Source organism: Protopterus annectens, chromosome 2.part2 (assembly GCF_019279795.1).
Source record: "Protopterus annectens isolate FY-2018-M chromosome 2.part2, PAN1.0, whole genome shotgun sequence".
Classification (NCBI taxonomy): domain Eukaryota; kingdom Metazoa; phylum Chordata; order Ceratodontiformes; family Protopteridae; genus Protopterus; species Protopterus annectens.
The window spans coordinates 36,734,268-36,757,592 of NC_056730.1; the positions used below are offsets into that span (position 1 = coordinate 36,734,268).

A 23,325-nucleotide genomic window follows, 5' to 3' on the forward strand; every position below is an offset into this window, starting at 1 on the left:
GGTGAAGAAGATTTGGAACAGACAGGAGGAAGGTAAGATGAAGATGTCCAGCAAAGAGGTGGATGGATTGTGTGAAAGATCAGAGATGGTTAGGCATGAGTGTTGAAGGCAGGAGTGTGGCATTGAATCAAGAGAGATGGAGACAATTAACATGACACCCCGACCCCATGTAGAAAAAGGGGCCTGATGATGATGATGATGAATTTAGAGTACCTGCCATACACATTTGAGTTATTGAAACATGAGGTAGTTGATTACACAGAGATTTGACATTTAAGTCAAGCTAACTTCTCTAGTGACATTTTTAGTTAGGATATGTTCCATTATGGTACCATTATAGTATCCCAGGTGAAGATTGTTTCCCTCCAGCGCTGGTCTCCTTAATAGTTAATGTGCTGTTATTAATTTTATTTATTTTTTTCTCTTTGTTTACTGAGACATTCCAACCAGAGTTTCATCCATTTTCAGCAGAGGACCAGGGAGAAAAGCTATACAGATAAGAACAGATAATTACATAACACAAAAATATAACATACTATAAATAATACGGTGAGTTATATAATATCACATTACATAGTATATTGATGACAACCATCCAAACACATTTGAGTTATTGAAACATGAGGTAGACTATTAAAGATAACATTTAAGAATAGCTAACGTATCTACTAATATTTTATTTAGAATATGTAAAGATGGATAACATAGGAACCGAAAGAATTATACTGGAAGATGAATTTAAAGAAAGAATTCTCACAGGATACTATATATGTAGAGGGTGGTATAGACAGAAGGTAAAAGCATATATGAAAGCAGTAGATGTATCAGTGGTTACCAGAAAGAAAAAAAAATTATAGGGGAAAACAAGTGGGTTGTAGCCACAGAACTGTAGAATCCCAGGTGTCTAAGTGTTCTCCTACCCCGAGCCCTTTATTGATGTTGATGCCATTATGGCACTTAAGTGTAGAGAAATCCCAGTTGACTAGTGTTTCTTCCCACCAACCCAGAGTTCATGGACTGAGGCTGGTGACTTTATAGCACTTAAATGTAGAGTAATTCCTGTTGTCTAGTGCTTCTTCCCACATTCCCCATATTACTCTCATGTATGGTAGTTGAACATGGCTTTTTGACCATGTTCACTACACTGACGTAGTGAGGTCAGCCATGATGATCTACACGCCCGAGTGATTTCTTGAATCACTCGGCATGTAGATGCCTTTCTGGAGGTGGGTCTGCGAGAGAGAGCACCTTTATAATTAGCACATGCCTCTCCCCTGGACTGCTTCATTAGTATTCAGCACAGCTGGGATCCAGTCCTATGCCGTGCTGCATATGTTCGTGATACAGCACCATGCAGCACCGTGTTAGGGACATGCTGAATGCAAAAATGTTGCCATAACGTATGCACAAAGGTGAACACTTCATGGTACCTTTATGAATTCCCCCCTCATTTTACATCAGCTTTTTATGACAGATACTATTTGCCATTTCACCAGTGACAGAGAATGCCACAAAAGTTCCTGGGTGTCATTAATGCTTTTACTAGTGGCTTTTTCTTGACTAATTTCAGTACTACCTTTATATGTCACACAATTATTTTCACGGCAGTGTCTTTCTGAATTGTTTGCGTGAGTCACATAGTGCAATGTAGCATTGCTCAGTGGCATCAGATGGTGTTGTCTCCTCCATTGAAGTGCTTAAACCTTCTTGAAACAATTTGTATCATAAAATAAGTCATAATCACATTAAGAGCCTTTAGAATTGTATAGCAAAATTTTAAATCTTGTGAAAATACCAAAGTCCCTGCCAGTCTGTAGACTTAACACTATATTCTAAAGTTCTCCATGACTGTGTTTGTTCTATAACAAAGAAGGTCATTCTTATTGCTGGCTGGTTTTATGGCATCTGCCCAACCTCATTCATTTATCAAAATTAACAGCCCAGTGAAGCTTCCAGTCCCAAGTGTCAAACGTTGCATCTTCATGGCACTGGTCTGCTGGTATTAAAACCTGACATAAAGAAGGAGCAAGTGAAAACCAAATTCACAAGCAGAAATAAATGTCACTAAGTGCTTATTCCACATTACCTTTTTTAATTTGGTAACACAGATTGATTCCTTTTTTGACAAGATTAAAGTCTGAAATCAAAACTGGCCTTTTCTTCATTTACTCTCCCCCTCATTCTAGTGTGGCAGTCAGTGATATCCCCACACTTTTGTATAATATTTAATGACGCAGTGCTGTGTGCGGACCCTCAGTATACACAACCTGACTTCAGATCACTGGAAGGTTACAATCACCCAGTGTTCAAGACTAGAAACAGACATCATTTTATGGTCTTGCATATACTTGTTACCATTTCAGGAGATAATGGGGAAGTATTTGTACTGTGGGAGGCCTATAGCACCTTTTTGGGGGGTTGTGCGCTACTATCTTTTCTACCCCAGTGTACCTTTGGTGAGGGGTTCATAACTGCATCACGTGCTGCTGAGAGCCACTTGTACAAGTAAAGGTATTTTTGTAGATTTTGCATGCTAAGATAAAAGTAGGAATTGGTGAGGTTTGAGAACTATTCACCTTGACACAATATAGTTGTAATTATTGATATATATGATGGGATTTTTTACTTAACTTAAAGCATTTGTAGCAAATCTGTCTTTCACATGAAAGTATATTTATGAGCTTTTGTTTCTGCATTATAAGTGCAGCTTTTCACTCCAGGGCACCACTAAAAGGGCAGAAATTTCCAGTAAACAAATGCAAATAAATAAACAATTAAACAAATAAGTATTTCCCTTCATTTCTACATGACTGCTGTTTTCATTTTCAGCCTGGGCCCTTTTTCTATTACCAGTGCATATGACATGGTAATATGCTAAGATAAAACATCAGTGTAAACTTCCTGTTTACATATTTCCTATGGCTTCACAGAAATTAAATAAATCATTTAGTGTGCACAGTTACAAATGGTGCTTGAAGAAATACAAATTAATTTTATTTGTGTGGATGTAGTCGGAGAGCACACAAGACTAGCTTCAAAATGAATTAGTACATATCTTTAATGCTCTGAGTTGTGAATGATTTATCGGATGTATGACCAGAACTGCTGTGAAAACAAAATGCAATGTTTAGGATGCCTTGTTTGGAACACATGAATTACAATGCCAGGATTGGGTGTATACAGAGCTGAAGCTCAGCTGAGTAACTTAGAGCAAATTAATTTTATTGGGAGTACCCACTTTACCAAGGTAAGGCTTTCTTATGTGTAAATAAATTATATTACAGTACCTAATAACATTACTTATTACTAAAGGAGTCTGAAAGACAGTGTGAGCCTTCTCTTCCCATTATAGGTCTTTAGGTCCATTTGCCTGTATAGTTTTGAACTTGTACTAATTTCTTGTAGCATCAATATTTTGCACTGCATCCGATTCCCAGCAGTTGGGAAAGGGGGGGGGGGGTGCAGCAACAGAAATAACCAAGATGCTTGGCAATGAGTCTTGTTTTAACATGAAATACATTCAATAATAACTAAATAAGGGCAAAACACTTTTCAGACCAGAAGTAGACCTTGAACAATCTCTAATTATGTTTGTTCAGGTTCTCCTCATCAGATCGCTATCATGTTAACCATTTTAAATTGTTGCAGACTAGTTTCAGTGGTCTGTTCATGACTCTGCAATGTCAGTCACTATTAAAAATGTTTCATCTAAAAATAACAGGAAGTATGGAAACTCATACTTTTTCCACATGCATATACATGAAAAATATTTTATTGTTTACTTGTTATTAAAGTGGCACAGCTGCTTTACGTTCTCTGCACTGATGGTTACAGAAGTACATAAAGGTACAATATGAGCAGCACCTCTCTGGAAAGCAGGTGCCTTATTTAACTGTCTGATGTTGAGAATATGTAAATTCTGTCACTATGCTTTACATAAGTGAGGCTAAATGTCAGCTGAACTGTTTTATGCAAATTACTTTTAATATTTAGTGTGACACTAAAATGCTCTACAGAACTTCCCATTTTGTTTGCATTAACATTTTAAGTCCTTTGCAGACACTTCAGAGCGCATGTTTCTTTAGCCCTTTTCCCACTTAAAATCACCATTTATCAACTGCTGCTGTCAGGAAACACCCACAATGGCGCAGAAGTACTCTCTGATGTAGATCATAGAAAAAACAACATAAAGTTTGTGTGTTTAGGAATAAAAAGTGTGTTATATTTTGGTGTGGGTATGCACACGAGGGTGTGTGTGTGATTGTTGGTGTGTGTGTGTGTGTGTGTGAGAGAGAGAGGGGGGAGTGGAGTGAAAAATTAAATGCTTCATTGCAGAGGTAAACAAAGTCAAATAAATATGCCCAAAGGCAGAGAGATGTTCCATAAGGTCAGAATGCTCAGATCCAAGTGAAATATCAGCAAATGTATCTTCAACAAAATGGAACTTCTGGACTTTTCCAGTGAAATGTGGTAGAAGTAAAATAGTGACGAAGCACCAAGAAAGCACCTGACGATCGCAACTAGTAACGGAATAGTGGAAGCAGAAAAAGATGTACAGCTGATTTATAGCAATGTATAATAAATGAAGGGAAATTAAAAAGTCTTTACTTGTATTCTGTGTATTTATGAAACATTAAGAAAAGCACAGTTGATAAATTGTCTCTTTTTAACAATATAGTTTTATTTTAACAATTGCATAATTAACACAGTACTGTTTGATTTTACCTTACACAATGCAGTACAGAAATATTTGCTTTTTACTTTATTAACATATCGTTAATTACACAACTTCATTCATGTTGCTTATTGGCTTGGGATTCCTGTTCATAGATAGAGTCTTTGATGCTATTTAAAGGGGAACTTCATCTCTGATATGCTGTGCCCGAAAGTCTTGAAAATCCTCTGGTATAGTATCTATAATAAACAAGAAAAATAAAGTATATAATTTTCAGGTGTTCAGGACAGGCATTTCAAAAGCAAGAATTCATATTAGCTACTGCTCTTCCATGCAGCTGTATCTATGTCTTTCCGGAAGATATGTCTGAGTGCTAAGCTTTCCTTACGCTTACAACATAGCCATTTGACCTGACCTATCTTTCTGTGATGCTCAAACAAATGAACAGTATCCACACATTTCCTTAACAAATCAGCTAGCTAGAAAGTAAACTAAGAACCCGTGTGACATCCTGTATCTACTGATTTTAAGTCACCCTCTTTTCCTTCCTTACGCCTTTTTTGTCAGCAGTCATTTCTTTAAACCAGTACAAACAATTACAGTATTTAGACGGTCTCTTTATAAACATGACATAACAAACAATAACGAGGCAAAATAAAAAAATGAACATTATTTTCCAGGCATTTTGTATTACTGCAGAACAAAGAGTAGTGAGATGCCAGTAATGCTGTGCCATTTCTATGTATCTTTAGCATCCATGTACAGCTTAAACTCTTCTGCTCAGGTAGTTATACTGCTTCAGATCTTCTACCTGATAGAGCTTGTTTAAGTTAATGTCCTCCATTTAAGACACAAGCACACATGCAGCCATACAGACAGACAGACCGACAGACAGACACACACACACACACACGCACGCACGCACACACACACACACACACACACACACACACACACTACAAGTTTGTTGAACTTGTGCTGTTATTGTAGTAGACATTGCATGCACCCTTGTATAAATAGACATATTCAGGAATCTGGAACATTGGTCCACAGCCTATTCTTAAGTAACTGTATTTGAGAAATTCTAATGTCAACACAGGTAGTCTGTAAGTTTGAAGTACTCTGTCAATGCAAGTTGTATATTGCAATAATATACTGTGCAGAAATACATTTCTAGATGCTAGTATTTTATGTTGCATAAAGACCAGACTTTTTCTGACATTGTATTTCATGTTGATATTATACATGTCCTATATCACTGTTGCAGTATTCTTCACCTTAGGGATCTCCTGAAAAGGATAGCCCAATGTCTGGCCAGTATACTAAAGCCATTAAATCTTATATGTGCTATACATCACATGTATGCTGTCTATACAGGATTTAGGGCATAAAGGTGATGTACGGACACAGACACACAGAACCTCTTTTCCCCCAGTCCGAATGCCATCATCACTCATTGGTCTAAACGTCCTTTGCTGTACTGAATATCGAGCCATCAGAGAAGTACTCCATTGTTTTGTTTTTTTTTTTTCCTTTTTGCTATTGGTCTTGTTTTCCTTTGATTTTGTGGAGTTTATGTCATCCAAGAACAGAAAATGTCAGTGTGGGAGGTAGATTCCCCATAAGGATCATCACAAGCAATGTCTTTTTTGCTTGGGTGTTTCCCATGACCATACCTCCTCTAGTATTTGTAAGATGTTTGTGCCTAAGACTCTTAGAAGCTCCTTGTCTTCCTTGGCCTTCTATCTCAAGAACCAGAGGCTTAAATAGTTAGTCCGGGGTGGCATGATGAAATCAATCTTCCATTAAGTAAGAAGAAGGTCAAGAACTCTCAGCCATACTTGTTTACTGTCCAGCCTCCACCGGACATCTTTGTAAAAGTGGGTGAGAGCTCTGTAGGTCATCCGGTGTTGACTTTGGATTCCTCTGCTGACACCCCATTGGAGACAGGAATGGATCCTTCGACACGTCCTCTGAAACTTTGCAGGTGTCTGCTCTGGATGTCAAGGGCGAACTGCGGTTAATTATCTTGGAGGGCAGTAGAGGCATTAAACAGATTCTAGTTAGTGAAGAGGCTCTGGGTACTGTTATTGAATCCTATCAGGGTTTGGAATCTCTGGCGTTTGTTAGGGCTGACATTCCTACCAAGAAAAACCCAGAAGACTATACATTCTTCTGTACAACCTAAGGACTCTCAAGGGGAACGATGGAAGTTTACAGAGGGCCAGTTTAATGCTTTAATGGCCCTGAAACCTCGCAAAGGTGTATCTGTCCCTACTTCCCCTTGGAATTCTACTTCTTCCGAAAGGCCTAGGGAACCTGATTCCTTGGATGAGGATTCAGAGTCTGATGAAGGGTCCTTGCCTTACTCTTCCTAGATGCCTTCTCCTTTGACCTATGGCTCTAATGAAGAGGAGTCCATTAGCCCTGAGTCTTCTTTGGAGTTGTCTTTTGGGAACACAGTAGCCAGAATGATGTAATATTTTAAGTGCAGTTCTTCTCAGGTGTCTGATATCTAGAAGTGATATTATGAGTTGCTTCAGAGTGACGCTCCTAAACTTTCTGCAGAACCTCCTTTGTTGTTTGGTTTGTTATAGACCTTTATAACTGTCTCTAAGACTCCTGATTCTCATCCTCCTGCTCCAAAGAAACCTGACTGGTCCTATAAGGCTCCTAAGGAATGTCAATTCCTATTTAAGTGTCCTTCTGCTGACCCTGCTGTGGTGTCAGTCTCCTTTGACAAGCCTTCTAAGCTTTTGCCCTCTTCCAAGCTTCTGCCTTTAGATAAGGATAGTAGGGCAATGGAGAGGATTAGAAAGAAGGTGTATACTGCTTTTGCTTTGGCCTTTAGGGCCATCAATTACCAGACCCACATGACCAGATATGCTCTGGCCCTGACTGCCAAGGCTTTTCAGGTTATTTATGACTTGCTTGATTCTGAAGGAAAGTCTTCTGCTTTATCTACTTTGAGTTCTACCCCTCAGGTAGCTTTGCCGCCCTATCAAGTGCAGCTATGATGCTGCTGATGCGTCCTCCAGAGTTCTGTCTTTGGGTATGTCATGAGGTGTTACCCTTGGCTTCACCTGCAGTCATTACCTGAAGACATTAAGGACAAGTTGCTGGATGCCCCTTTGTATAATAAGAATCTCTTTGGGACTGCTGCTGCTATGTTTAAGTCTCTTCAAGAAAAAGTTAAATCTTTGCAATACCTTAAACATATTTTATGTCTCCTATCCCTATGTTCCAGAGGAACTATCCTACTAGGTCTGATTTTGTTCACAGGCAGGTTTGTTAGGCCAGAAAGAGTGGTAGGTGAGCTCCTCCTGTAAAGTCCTTCCAGTCCTGTGACTCAGAAGTCTTCCTTTTCGGACAAGCCTGCTTCTCTTTGACATTTTGCCCCCCCCCCCCAATCCTTGGCCAGGTTCCCTTGTCCCTTTAGGTCTCCTTCTGTCTTCCAAACTGGCAACTCATCAATTCAGATTCTTGGGTTTTGTCATCATCCATCACAGTTACTTCATGGTGTGGAGGTTTCTCCCTCTTTTTTTTCAGGTATTCCTGAACAACTTCTACAGCATCTTCCTCATTTCTCAGAGGTTTATGGGTCCCTGTTGGACCAAAGAACTATTCGTCCTGTTTCTGCTTCCCAAGTGGGAAAGGGATTTTACTCCAGAATGTTCTTCGAAAGGAGGGCACTCAGAGGCCTATTCTTGATCTCTCCTTGCTCAGCATCTTTCTCAAGGTTCCTTCCATTTGAATACTTTCTCTTCAAACTCTGTTTCCTTTGTTGCTGCCTTTGACTTTTCTGGTGTCCTTGGAACTGAAGGATGTTTACCTATTCACCCTCTCTTCAGGAAATTTTTACATTTCTCTGTTTCTTCCTCTCATTTTCAGTCCTCTGCTTTGTTATTTGGCCTCTCTACTGCTCCAAGGGTATTCACAAAATACCTAGCTCCTGTGATTGCCTTTAGTAGGCTCATAGGTAGCTACGAGGCAATTGGCCCTAAGGCCGATATAGGGCCTATATAAGCCTAACCAAAAAGGTACCCTAGCTTTTGCCACCCAAGAAAATTATTTTCCTCTGCCCCTGTCAAGCAGAGACACAGAAGTCATCCCCGTGGTGAATTTCCTATTTCCCATCCCATCATCAAGATTTTTCTTGGAGTGCTAATGAGAAGCTTTGTTTGATATAGATAGGTAGTTTGTTTCAGAGTATGGGAAGTCTCTGGGACAGGAATCTATCCCTCCAGCATGTTCTGTTTATTGTGATGACAAGGTTTAGGTCCCTAGAGCATGTAGCTCAGAGGGACTGGGATTTCTTTAATTGGATCATGTCCAACAGCTCTGGGTTTGACATAGCTTTGTATGTTAGGCAGAGATTGGCTCTGAGTAGGCGATATGCAACAGAGTAAAGCTGGCATTTTTTGAGACGATCTGCATAGGGCATCTGTTTAAGGGTGTTAATCCTCTTTGTGCGGTATTTCTGGGGCCTTTCCAGTTGTTGTAGATGTCTTCTGAGGTACATACCAAAAGGGGCATTGTACTCTATAATGGGTCTAATGAGTGATGAGTAGAGGGGAACAATGACCTCTTCTTTCCTGGATGAGAAACATTTTGTGATGAGGTGTGCCATGTAAGAAGGATTTCCTGACTACTGTGGTGATGTGATTATCAAAGGAGAGACTACTGTCCACCCGTGTCCCAAGATCTCTTATCATACTTTCAGTGTTAAGTAGACTACCGCCTTTGTGGTAGTTCATGGGTACAGACGTTTTTACCAAAGTGGATGACAATGGACTTTTTGGCACTGAGCTTGAGGCCATGGCTTTTGACACCAGGCATCTGTCTCAGTGAGGCTCTTTTGTAGGCTGTCCACATCATTAGGAGTTTCAATTATGGCTCCTAGTTTGCAGTCCTCTGTGAACTTCATTAGCCAAAGACCTTCTGTGTTAGCCTGTACTTCAGAGAAGTAGATACCAAACAGGAGAGGACCCAGGACTGAACCCTGTGGTACTTCACTTGTCACTGCTCTGAAGTCGGATTTGGAGTCTGCTACTTTCACAGTGTGGGTTCTGTCAGTGAGCCAGATGGCAGCCCATCTTGTGACATAGGGATTTTATACCTAGTTTAGTCAGTTCAGCTATAATTCCAGAGTAGCCTTGGCAAGATCTAGATAGGCTGTGTGAACCACCTTACACTCGTCTACGGCTTTGGCGACTGCTTCAAAGAAGTCTATCAGGTTTAGGAGACATGATCTGACTTTTACAAACCTGAACTGGGTGGGGTCCAGAGTTTGCAGATTACCAATGTCTTTGCTTATAAGTTCCATGATGATATGTTCCATGGCCTAGCAGACCGGGCTCATCAGGCTAATGTGGTGGTAGTTCCCAGGGTCCGTGGTGGCTCCACCTTTGTGGAGTGGGATAACCGTCACTGTGCGCCATTCAGTGGGCACTAAGCCTGAGGTGAGGCTATGACTGAACATGGTACTTAGGTGGGGTGCCAGTTTGTTCTGTAGTTCATGTAGAATGCAGCCTGGGATGTTGTCAGGTCCCATGGATGCTGTGTTCTTGGCTTTGGAGAGTGTGTTTTTTACCTGTCAAGCCATGATTACAGGAACTTTGCATTCTTCCAGTATAGAGATGGGCCCTTTAGGGGGTGAGAGGGGAGTTAAGTTAACACTGAACCTATCTGCCAGGATGTTGGCAATATCAATTGGTTCTGTATATTTAGTGCCATGGTGCTGTAACTCAGAGCAGATCTGAGTGCTGCCATTGAGATTCTTGACATAGCTATAGATTGCTTTGTGGTTGTTATTACAATCAGTAACTAGCTGTGGAGCATTTTATGAGGGATCTCAGCTTCTTACTGAGGCTGACCAGGGAGTTCCTCCAATCATGGGATTGTACTCTTTTTTGGAACAGTTTCTTTCTTTTGTTGTAGAGTTTGTTTATGGCAGGGGCCCAACAGATTGGCTTCCTTTTTTTAGAGGATAACATCTTAGTTCTGTTAGGGATAGCACGATTCATGCACTCATGTAAGTGCTTATAAAGTGCATTTGTGTGGGATTCAACAGTCGTACCTCTATTGTCCGTCTGCATGGTTGTTGTGAAGGTTGCCACTTCTGTCTTAAGAAGTGTGAAGTTGGCTTTGGAGAAATGTTTTACGGTGATTTCCCTAATGGGGGGTGGGGCTGGATGTGGATGTCTAGGGTGATTAGCTTGTGTTTGGATCTGACCGATGAGGAATTGATCTCTGGTGTGGAACACCGGTCGCCCATGTTGGTAATGACCAGGTCTAGGATATTGCTGCCCCTGGAGGGGGTGTGGATAAGTTGATCCAAGGCATTGGAATTTATGAATTCCAGAAAACATTGAGCAAAAGAGTTGTTACATGAGTAGTTTTCCCAGTTAATGTGGGGTAGTTGAAACCGCCCATTATTAGGGTGTTGGGTTGTACCCTAACATTTTCCAGTGTATCAAGAAATGAGGAGTGGGAATCCTGGGACATGGTGGGTGATCTGTAGCAAGCTACAATTTGGATTGTGGTCTTGCCCAGAGTTAGTTGCACTTGGATAATCTCAGATGCATTATGCTAAGCAACTACCCTGGAGGTGTGGATATCCTTAATGAATATGGATACACCTACGCCTTTAGTGTTTTGGTCCATGTTAGGTTGTCGAAAGGTGTGGCATGAATTATAGCCTGGTAATGCAGGGGCGCTCTCTGGAGCCTTGAACCAGGTCTCTGTCCCTGCACAGATGTCAGTGTTCTCCATTTTAAGGAGGGTCTCAAGTGCATTTTGAGGTTTAGACTTCTAGCATTGAGTAGCATTACCCTCAGATTTTGCTTGCTTGTACCTGTTACGGTGGTGAATTTGTCATTTGAACCTTGTCTAAAAAAGGCACTATAGGGGTGGCAAGAGCCTTAGCCAGTATCCAGAATTCCAAGGGCGACAGGTGCAGGCCATCTCTGGCAAAGCATCATGGTCTGTTGATTATGTCATCCCAGGCAGACAGATACTGGATCCCCTTAGAATGACACCAGAAGCAAGGCATTCAGATTGTTCCTTATTTAGATGACCTGTTGATTCAGGCACCTTCATCCCAGTTGCCTGTTACAGGCTCTGTAGTTCATCATATCTCTTCTTCACAGTCTGGGGTTCACAATCAACTTCCAATAGTCTGTCCTGACTCCATCTGAAAATCATGTGTTTCTGGGCTGCAGGATTCAGACAGTGCCAATGATGGCCTCTACCACCTCCAAAGGTTTTACCCTTGACAACTTTTTTCAGTCTCTTCTTTCTCGTTCTGCCATTCCAGCCAGAGTTTTTTTTTAGGCCCTAGGATTCATGGCCTCTTCTATTCCAATGCTCCATCTTGCCAGACTGCATATGCGGAAGCTTCAATAGTACCTAAAGTCTATTTGGCTTCAGCATCATCAGCCTCTGGATTTCAGGGTGCTTCTCATTCCTTGACTCAAGCAGGAATTCAAGTGGTGGATTAAACAACTTACCCTCAACCTAGGCCTGCCCTTTTAGCCTCCAGTTCCTTCTCAAGAACTGTTCACTGATACCTCAGCCATGGGGTGGGGGGTGGGGGTTCCTGTGGTTACCTGAAAGCTCAGGGTCTTTGCCCCCCCATCAGAAGTAAGACCATATAAGCATCCAAGAGATGATAGCTCTCATTCTGGCCCTTCATGCTTTTCACCCCATGTTCTCTGCAGGCCCCCTGAAGGTTTACACAGACAACACCACAATGATGTGGTATGTCAACATTTAAGGGGGCACAAAGTCTTATCTTCTTTGCAGGCTGGCTCTCAGGTATCAGTTAACTCTTCAGGCAGTGTATATTCTTTCAGAGCACAATCTAGTGGCAGATACTTTGACTATGTCCAAAACACAGGCTCAGGAATGGATGCTTCACAGAGACAGGTTTTTGGACATATTCCATCGGTGAGGAACCTCAGGTAGATTTTTTTGCCTCTCATCTGAACAGACAGCCCCTTCTCTTCTGTTCCAGAGTGCCATACCATCTGGGATGGAAGATTGATGCCCTTTCTTTTCCTGGGAAGGGAATGCTTCTCTATGCCTTCTCCCCCCTTCCACTACTTCCAAGAGTACACCAGAAAATTTAGCTGGACTCCCCAAAAAATCTTGCTAGTTACTCCCTTTTGGCCAAGACAGCACTGGTTGCCCCTCTTAATGCATCTGGCCAGGGGCAATCACCTCAAGTTACATCACCTCTCGACCTCCTCACACAGGACAAGGAGTCATTCCTCCATTCTCACTTGTCCACTTGTCAGCTGACACTGTGGATGATAGGGCTTTGATCCCTTTTAGGCACCTTTTTTTCTGAGGACTTGCTTGGGGTTTTAATGGAGGCAAGAAAATCTAGAACCAGAAAGTCTTACATTTCCAAATGGAAAAGATTTTCTGTGGGTGCCATGCTTATAGTCAGGATCCTTTTTCAGTAGGGATCCCTCTGGTTCTGTCTTATTTGTGAGTTACTCCAGTCTGGCTTGGCCTATTCTTCTGTAAAGGCCCATTTGTCAACTATTTCTGCCTATCTGCCCTTGAATCCTCCTTTGGCTTCTTGTTTTGAGGTAAAACAGTTTCTTAAAGGTGTCCTGCATCATATGCCCCCAAGGAAGCCTACTCCTCCTACTTGGGACTTTAATTTTGTTTTGGAAAAATTGACAACCCAGGCTTCTTCTGAGCCTGCAGTTTTAGCTTCTCTGCAAGACTGTACCTGGAAGACTGTCTTGTTGCTTGCTCTTACTTCTGCTCAGAGGTCTCCTGAGCTTCATGCCCTTATGGTCATTCCTTCTTTTTTGTTTTTTTCACAGGCACAGGGTGTCTCTTTGCATTAATCCTTTTGTTATGCCCAAGGTTGTTAATGAGTTCTTGTTGAATCAGATAGTACAACTTCCTTTCTTTTTTCCTTCTTCTCAGTCTGCTAGTGAGGTGGTCCTGCATACCTTGGATTTGCACAGACAGTTCAGGTATTATTTGGATAAAACTAAGGCATTCATAAGTCTGACCTGCTTTTTGTTTCTTTTCATCCCAGGACATTGGGTTTGGCTGTTTCTTAGCAAACCATCTTCTCCTGGATATCTAAGGCCATTACCTTTTGTATTTTTTTTCATGGAAAGGGTCTGCCTACTTCAGTAAGAGCTCATTCCACTAAGGCTGTTGCTTCTTCTGGTGCTTTCTTCAAGGGTTTGGACACTGATTCCATCCTTGAAGTTGCTACATGATCTTCAGTGCATACTTTTACTAAGCATTATAAACTGGATATGGTTTCTACAGCCAGAGCAGGTTTTGCTAGGGTCATCCTGCATGGGTTTATTGAGGGATCTTCCCAGCCTTCCACCTCCCACTCCTTTTCTTGAGCTTTTGTACTCACCCTACAGTGAAGAATACTGCAACAGTGATACAGAAGGACATAGTACAGTTTTGTAAAATCTTACTATAACAGCAGATGTCCTTCTCTTCACTGTTGCAGTATTCGGTCCCTCCCTCCATCCCCCCTTTTTCTTTTGGGCCTTGATTTGGTTACCCTCCAGGCTGAGCCCCCCCCTTTTCCATCTGCATTTTCTCCTTCTGGATGTGCATAGCCTCCTTTGTCCTATGGAGACTGTTCTCTTAAGGGGTGAGTCATTTCTTGGTATCTACATCTGTACGTCACCTTTATGCCCTACTTCCTGTAGAGGGAGCAATCATGTGATGTATGGCACATACAAGATCTAAAGCTTTTGGTAAAAAAGGCCGGATGTTGGGTTATCCTTGGTCGGAGATCCCTAAGGTGAAGAATACTTCAACAGTGAAGAGAAGGACATCTACTGTTATGGTAAGATGTTACACAACTGTACTTTCTCCACATTATAATGAAGTGAGTTAATCTGCATAGAAATTAATTACAGATCTCACCTTTATATTCCTGTTTATCTGCAAGAAGTGTCATATTTTGAGTGTTAGCATCAGCGAAAACCCATATGTTTTCTGGTTTTGTAATCCTCTCATAGCAATGTGCTTGCATTGTGTTGAGTCTGACATTCTAGCGATCAGCCACTAAGAAATCATGGAGACTTTTGACTGTGTCCCACCTGGGGAATTCTACACTAACATCAGTACTGGGATACTGGAGAGAGAGTTTGGTGCTGAACATGAGCACAACCAGGGTTTATTCAGACATAGCTTGAGCAGGATTTTAAAGTGTGATAGTTTGTCAGCAAGTTTGATGTGTTCTGGAATGGTGTTTCACGTATTTGAGATGTAGCAGGAGTAAAGTGAGTCTCTGGCTAAGTTAATAGGCTTAGTTGTTTTAATAAGAACTTGTTGGCAGAGGCGAGGTCCCTTGAAAATGAGTAAGGCAGTAAGATATTTTTTAGTGTAAGGCATTTGTTTGTGAAGTAAATAAGTTTATATGGAGATACTATTTGTAAATGTTTTAGGACATTGCTTAGTTTGACCCACTTAAGTTGTCTCAAAGCTTGACATTAGTGGGTTTTATGTGTTGAGTTAGTGGCAAATTTAACAATTTTATTGTAGCAAGGGACTAGTTTAGATTCAAGAGATGTATTTAGGGTAGGATAGGTGATGCTTAAAGGAGAGCTGGGAGTAAGTAGGTTGAGGCAAATGTTTGCTGTGCTGTATATATAAGGTATTGTTTGATATGTCAAACTTGAAATTTCATCAGTGATGACTCCTAGCAGTTTACTGTGTGTAACTATTTCTGTTTTAGTGTTGGGCCTGTTGGTAATGCTGATGTAATTAGGAATGATTACTTTTGGTTGTTGTACTGTTTTGCGGTGAATATCATTAATTTTTTTTGTTACGGAAAGAGCAGGCATAGGTTCATAGGTAGGTACTAGGCTATCGGCCCCAGGGCCTACGTAAGCCTAGCCAACAAGGTTCCCTGGCTTACGCCACCCAAGAAAGTTATTTTCCTGTGCCATTGTTGAGCAGAGACACAAAAGTGATCCCCAGGGTGTATTTCCTATTTCTCATCCACTCATCAAGATTTTTATTGAAGAGTGCTAATGAAGAGCTTTGCTTGACATAGATGGGTAGCCTGTTCCAGAGTATGGGAAGTCTCTGAGACAGGAATCTATCCCTCCAGCATGTCCTGTTTATTGTGGTGACAAGGTTTAGGTCCCTAGACTGTGTAGCTCGGAGGGATTGGGATTTCTTTAGGTGTAGCATGTCCAACAGATCTGGGTTAGACATAGCTTTATATGTTAGGCAGAGATTACCTCGGAGTAGGCGATATGCTACAGAGTAAAGCTGGATTTTTTAAGACAGTCAATGTAGGGCATCTGTCTGAGGCCAGTAATCCTCTTTGTGAGGTACTTCTGTGGCCTTTCCAGCTGCTGCAGATGTCTTGTGAGGTACATTCCAAAATGGGCGTTGTACTCTATAGTGGGTCTAATGAGTGTCGAGTAGAGGGGAACAATGGCCTCTTTATTCCTGGATGAGAACCCTTTTATGATGAGGTGTGCCATGTAAAAGGACTTCCTGACTACCGTGGCGATGTGACTATCAAAGGAAAGACTACTGTCCACCTGGGTCCCAAGATCTCGTATCACACATTTGGTGTTAAGTAGACTGCTGTCTATGTAGTAGCTCATGGATACAGAGTTTTTACCAAAGGGGATGACAATGCACTTTTTGGCACTGAGCTTGAGGCCATGGCTCTGACACCAGGCATCTGTCAAAGCGAGGCCCTTCTGTAGGATTTCCACATCATTTGGGGACTTGACTATGGTTCCTAGTTTGCAGTCATCTGCGAACTTCATTAGCCAGAGGCATTCTGTGTTAGCCTGTACTTCAGAAAAGTAGATACCAAACAGGAGAGGTCCCAGGACTGAACCCTGTGGTACTCCACTTGTCACTGGTTTGAGGTCAGATTTGGAGTGTGCAATTTTTACAGTGTGGGTTCTGTCAGTGAGCCAGCTGGCAACCCATCTTGTGATGTAGGGATTTATACCTAGTTTAGTGAGTTTAGCTATAATTCCAGAATGGGGGATGGTGGCGAAAGCCTTGGCGAGGTCAAGATAGGCTGTGTGAACCACCTTACCCTCATCTACGGCTTTGGTGACTGCCTCAAACAAGTCGATCAGGTTCAGGAGGCATGATCTGCCTTTCACAAACCCGAACTTGGTGGGATCCAGAGTTTGGAGATTGCCAATGTCTTTGTTTATGAGTTCCATGATGATACGTTCCATGGCCTTGCAGACCAGGTTCGTCAGGCTAATAGGGCGATAGTTCCAGTGATCACTGGTGGCTCCCCCTTTGTGGAGTGGGATAACTGTTGTGGTACGCCATTCAGTGGGCACAAAGCCTGATGTCAGGCTATGATTGAGCATGGTGCTTAGGTGGGGAGCCAGTTCATTCTGAAGTTCGTGTAAAATGCAGCCTGGGATGTTGTCCGGTCACATGGATGCTGTGTTTTTGGCTTTAGAGAGTGCAGCTTTTATCTGTGTAGTTGTGATTACAGGGACTCTGCATTCTTCCTGTATAGATATGGGCCCTTTAGGGGGTGAGGGGGTAAAGTTAGCACTGAACCGATCTGCCAGGATGTTGGCAATATCAGTTAGTTCTGTAATTTTCGTGCCGTTGTGCTGTAACTCAGAGCAGATCTGGGCATTGTCATTGAGATTCTTGACATAGCTATAAAATGCTTTGTGGTTGTCCTTAGAATCAGTGGCAATTTTGTTTTCATAGCTAGCTTTGGAGGATCTTATAAGGGATCTCAGCTTCTTACTGAGGCTGACCAGGGAGTTCTTCCACTCATGGGATTTTACTCTCTTTTGCAACAATTTCTTCCTTCTGTTGTACAGTTTGTTTATGGCAGGGAACCACCAGATTGGCTTCCTTTTTTTGGAGAATAGCATCTTGATTCTGTTTGGGATAGCACGATCCATGCACTCGTGTAAGTGCTTATAGAGTGCATTTGTGTAGGATTCAGCAGTCGTAACTGTGTTGTCCATCTGCGTGGGTATCATGAAGTTCACCACTTCTGTCTTAAGAAGCATGAAGTTGGCTTTGGAGAAATGTTTTACCCTGGTTTCCTTAATGGGGGGTGGGGGCGGGATGTGGATATCAAGGGTGATTAGCTTATGGTCAGATCGGACCAACAAGGGGCTGACTTCAGGTATAGAACACTCATGTTGGTAATGACTAGGTCTAGGATATTGTTGCCCCTGGTGGGTGTGTGTATAAGTTAATCCAGGGCATTGGAGTTTATGAATTCCAGAAAGTGTTGTGTGATAGAGTTGGTACACGAGTAGTTTTTCCAGTTAATGGTGGGGTAGTTTAAATTGCCCATTATTAGGGTGTTTGGTTGAACCCTAATATTTTCCAGTACATCAAGAAAAGAGGAGTGGGAATCGTGGGGCATGGTGTGGGATCTGTAGCAAGCTACAATTTGGATTGCAGTTTTGCCCAGAGTTGGTTGCATTTTAAGGAGTGCCTTGAATGAGTGCATTTTGAGATTTAGACTTCTAGCACTGAGTAGCATTACCCTCAGTTTTTGCTTGCCTGTTCCTATTACGGTGGTGAATTTGTCATTTTAACCTTGCCTAAAAAAGGCACTATAGGAGCGGCAATAGCCTTAGCCAGTATCCAGACTCCTAGGGGTGACAGGTGCAGGCCATCTCTGGCAAAGCATTGTGGTCTGTCGACCATGTCATCCCAAGCAGACAGATACTGGATCCCCTTAGAATGACACCAGGAGCTTAGCCAATTGTTGAAGTTAATCATTTTGTCCTTGTACTGCAGTATCATTCTGGGCGATGGCAGAATGCTACTCAGGGCTAGGGTCATACCTGCCTGGGCTACAAGATCGGAGAGCTCATCCATGTCTTTTTTCATGTAGTCCAGGGAGGTATGTCTCAGGTTGTTCACACCAACATGGACAATTACCGAGTCATATTTGTACTTGTGGAGTGCGTGGGTTATTTGGCGGATCCTGGCACTCGACAGGTAGCTGACAGTAACCTTCTCCTTATTTAGCATGGTGAGTGGGACATCAGTGTGCCTGACTATAGAGTCACTTATGACTGGTGTGTTGGATACATTGTTTTGCCTTATTGGCTGTGGCTGAGTGGCACACAGTCTGTGGGCTATGTGTCATTTGGGTTGTGTTTGGGGGTGGAAGTTGCTTGCGTTTCTGCTTTGGAGGTCTCTGTTGCTTGGGCAGATTATTATTGAGAGCCTCTGCAAATGTTTTTGTGTTTCTATGTGTGGATTTTGGTGGTGTAGATTTAGTGAGACTATGTGATAAGTGTGGTGTGGTGCAAGTGTTTACCTTCTCCTCTTGAATGTCAAGTTCGGTCTTGGTTGGAGAGAGCTTTACCTACAGTTTGGCTAGATAAGTGCATCTCTCACAGGTTGTAGTGTTGGGTGGTAGGAGGAGAGGGTTGTCTGTGTACATGAGGCAATTTCTACATTGCCCCAAGATGCCCAGATTCATCAGATAGACAGGAGAGAACACTGGGAGCTGACCCTTTGACATGCTTGAATAAAAATTTTCCTCTAGATAAGTGAGGAAACTGAGTACAAGAGCTGTTTTTCTCTAAGCAAGTGAGAAAAGTAAGTGCAAAAACTGTTTTCCTCTAGGTAATGAGGAAGGTTTATTGCTATAGTAATTATTAGCTTATTTAGTGCTTACAACAAGTTCTGAGCACGAATAAGCAAATTCACATGCTAAAACTAAGAATATGTATCTGCAGACTAGTTACAGGAAAGAAACAAGTGCAAATGCAGGCTTTCAAATCAGAAAGTTGAGAGAGATGGAAAAGATTGCTCAGATGGCCAATAACTACAATTTCTGGGCCATAACCACTCCTTATATGGTAGACAGGTTACCTAGTGCTTACCACTCCCACTGACAAGCTAGAAGGCTTCCCTCCAACACAGAAAGGCTTGAGGGGGAGGGGGGCTCAGAAGCATACATACAGTCCTGGATACAGCAAATCTGTATCTGGACTATACTAGTTACAGGAAAGGTAGGAAACAGGCTTACAGTTTTTTTTGTTTTTTATTTTTTTTTTTACAGAAAAGTAGCTAAAACAGCAGTAAAAATTCAAATGCAGTGCAAGCTAGCACACTTGAGTATGTAGCAATATTAGACTAAACACAGTTTAAAAAAATGCAATTAAATAAAAAATGACTAAAAACAAGTGCAGAAGGAGTGTATTAGGTAGAATGTGGAAAAGAGATGGGATTGAGGGGAGTGTCCCAGATCAAATCTACACTGGGGCGAGCAACTGCAAAAGCCACCAAATTTAAACAACAAACCAGAGATAGGGAAAGTGGGTGGGACAAAACACTTTCAGCAGAGATCTGAAAAACTATACAGTGAATCAAAAATAACAGTGCACAACTCTGAATAAAATTAGTCCAGCAACAATTTACAGTACACAATTCTGAAGAACTGAAAAATATACTTAGCTCTGTATACTTCCAGATAGTTTGAAAAGAGCTCTGTTAGACACAGGTTCCAGCATGAATTATTTAGCCAGGTTTCTGTAGAGGTAAAAGAAGTTTGGGTAAATTCATGGCATTTGGAGAGAGTTGGGACCGCACATATTAATGCTGAATCATCAGCATATTGGACAATGCTTGCATGTTGAATGGCAGTATGCAATTTATTTATAAAGATTTTAAAGAGGAGTGGTCGAGGATTGACCCTTGTGGGACTCCTGTAGTGACAGGACGAAACGGGGAATTATCTTGGTGCCATTTGACTGCTTGTTTTCTTTCAGACAGATAGATAAGGAACCATGTAAGGAAGTACTGAAAAACAGCAAAAAAACAATGGCAGCACCAGGAAATGATGTACAAGATTTAATCCACAATAACAGAGAAGAATTTATTATGTATTTAAAAAGGAAGGGACTGAAGCATTAGGGATTTTAGTTAGAGGTATTTGTCAGCATTAGGCTGACTGTTGTTTTAAAACTGCTAATTCAGCTTTTAATGATTAATTGTCAATTAAGTTTAATTGACTGCTATTTTAGTATTTAAAAAGCTTTTGTTTAAGTGTAAGCCATTAGTCTGAAGAAGTCTCCATTGCAGGAGATGAAAGTGCTTACTTTTGGCTTGTATTTTAGTTGAAATACTGTCTTGAACTTGTGGATTATATCTTGAACGTCATTTCCTGGTGCTGCCATCGTTTTTTTGCTGTTTTGGATACTGATTTGGTTAATAGCGTGCTGCTGTATTTCAAGTTCGAAGTACTGAAAAAGTTTGGCGGCAGCAAGTTCAGAGAGTAAATGCTGACGTGATACTGTGTTGAATGCTTTAGATAATGCCCAAAAACATTGTTGACATAAAATTGCCTTTATTTCTAAGTTGATTTATAGTATTAGTAAAATGGAGTAGGGTGGAGGTTGTACTGTGATGTAGTCTGAAAGAGATGGGGAAAGCAATGGCATCTGCAGCTGGTTTTAGATATTCTGAAGGAAGTTTGTCAGCAGCCAAGGTGGCAGGTTGGAGCTTAAGTAGAAGCTTTTTATAGCAAAAGTAGGTTATGGGAGTGAGGGTGAAGCGATGGGAGAGATTTGGATTTGTTGACGGGAGAGAGAGAGATAGAAGTGGTAGGATCACTGCTAACTAAGGACAGTGTACTCTGTATAAAGTATTAGTTGAACTGGGAAAACATTGATTTAATGCAGTTACTGTTTGGGGAAGGAGTGACAGTTTGTCTAGGCTGTAGTAACCTGTTTTGGGATAACCAGAAATGTTTACGATTTTTTTTTTATGTTTGTGTTCAAGGTTATTATAGTACATATGGTTATCTAGTTTAATATACAGTTTAGTAAGGTTTATTAGGTGCCTAAATACTACATTGAGTTTTGAATCTAATATTTATAGCTGTCTTTCCATGCTTTATCAAGTTCTAACATTAGTTGTTTTGTTTCCTTAGTTAGCCATGGTGCAGGGTTGGGTTTGACTCTTTTATTCGGACTGGAGTTAAGTCATTAAGGATTTTTAGGAAAATGTCATAGAAGTGTTTGTTGCTATCCCTGTAGCATAAGCCAGCGTGGTCATTATGGCTACATCTTATCCATAAAAGGTCTTCTAAGCAAAATTCTATTTTTCCTTCCATGTTTTGACATAGTACATTGCTTCTTGAACTGAATGTTGTAGCATATTCTTGCCGGTGCAGATATGTATATATATTTGCTTTTTAGCATATCTGTAAATATGTTATGTTAATTTCTTATGTGATCCTATTTAGCTGGGCTGTGCCTGCAAATGGTCCACTGAGATCAGTGCAGTACCCTGGTAAACAAAATTAAAATAAATGTGTGAGATTGCAGTGTCTACAGGCATAGATCTTGGTATATGCCAAGTATAATGAGACAGTGTTTTAATAAAGGTGTCTTTGTTGAATTTGGTTGTATATAATTTGCTTGCCTTGGCTATTATAGCTTTTAATGACATATATTGGCAGATGATAACCTATGGTGTCTGTAAGGCATCCAACTGCAACTACTTTGTCTGGTTTATTGGAAAGCACCCAGTCTAACACTGACTGCCTGCTGGAGGTTTTGTTTGTTTTAGTGGGGGATGAAATTAATTGAGTAATGCCATACAAATGTAATGATTCTGTTGGGGTATTACTGTTTATAAGTAGCCAGTCTATGTTTAAGTTTCCTAAAATAAAAGTAATATTATTGGAATGGGTTCCAATAATGTTAGCCTTGTGAACTGTATCGCTATCAAAGCTTATATGATTTTATACAAATCACTTAGCCAAATAAGATGAAGTAAAATAAATGAAATAAATATTTAAGGCTTAATCAAGAAAAGACTAAGATTCGGTAATGTAAAAATCCTTTTAATCCATTATCGTGGTAGTGAGCGCATAGAAAAACTTTAATAACAAATATACATTTTACTGTGGGTTTTATACAGTCTTCGTATTGGTGCAACTTTACATTCAAAAATACATTAACAATTTTATTTGGGTTCTTCCGTTAAACTGGAATAAACTTGTGCTTCAGAAAATTAAATACAGTCAATGTAAAGCAAGGTTGGAAGAACTGCGAGATGGAGCAGGTGGGCATCTCATAAGTGGGAGGGATTCAAAGGGAGAAATTGTAGTGGCTATTGGGATATGAATTTGAAAAAAGCTGATCAATTGTATTGGAGTGTTCCCCGGTGAGTGTAACAGCGCTGACGTGTAAATGGGGGCATGGTAACAAAGCAAGTGGTGGGTGGGGCTGCAGTGTGGAAACCGAGTTGATTGGAGGAACAGTGACTAATGGACTTATGGGGGTGTGTGTGAAGGTTTTAGGAGCATGGTGGCGGATTGCCTGGGATGTGTGGTCTGTGTGATAGGGTGCGGGGAGGGGCAAAAAAAGGTGAGAAATGGCATGGTAGGTTGTGCCGTGCTGGTGGGTGGAATTGGAGGGGTAGAACAGTGGGAGTGGGCGGAACTGGCGAAGTGCTCACCATGGAGTAAGGGAACAGTGAGAACAAAAAGGATATGGAGTACTACAAGCGAGAAAGGGAATGTTCTAAATTGAAAAATATGTAGTCCTTAAGAGAAAAATGTCATGGAAAAATATCCACAATGGCCATAAAAGTTGATTAACAGGGATCAAAACAAACAGATCTGAGGAAGGGGACAGCTGGCT

General features: G+C 41.2%; 1 protein-coding gene across 4 annotated transcripts in view; it reads right to left on the bottom strand.

Moving 5' to 3' along the window:
* Nucleotides 1-4,659: 4,659 nt before the first annotated feature.
* The window catches only part of THBS4 (thrombospondin 4), a 972,706-nt gene continuing 954,040 nt past the window's right edge, over nt 4,660-23,325 (bottom strand). For all 4 annotated transcript variants that reach the window (XM_044063723.1, XM_044063722.1, XM_044063724.1 and 1 more), the window contains one exon: nt 4,660-4,914. In XM_044063723.1, the coding sequence (XP_043919658.1) occupies nt 4,850-4,914 (65 nt within the window). In that variant the 3' untranslated portion in view covers nt 4,660-4,849. The remainder of the gene's footprint in view (nt 4,915-23,325) is intronic.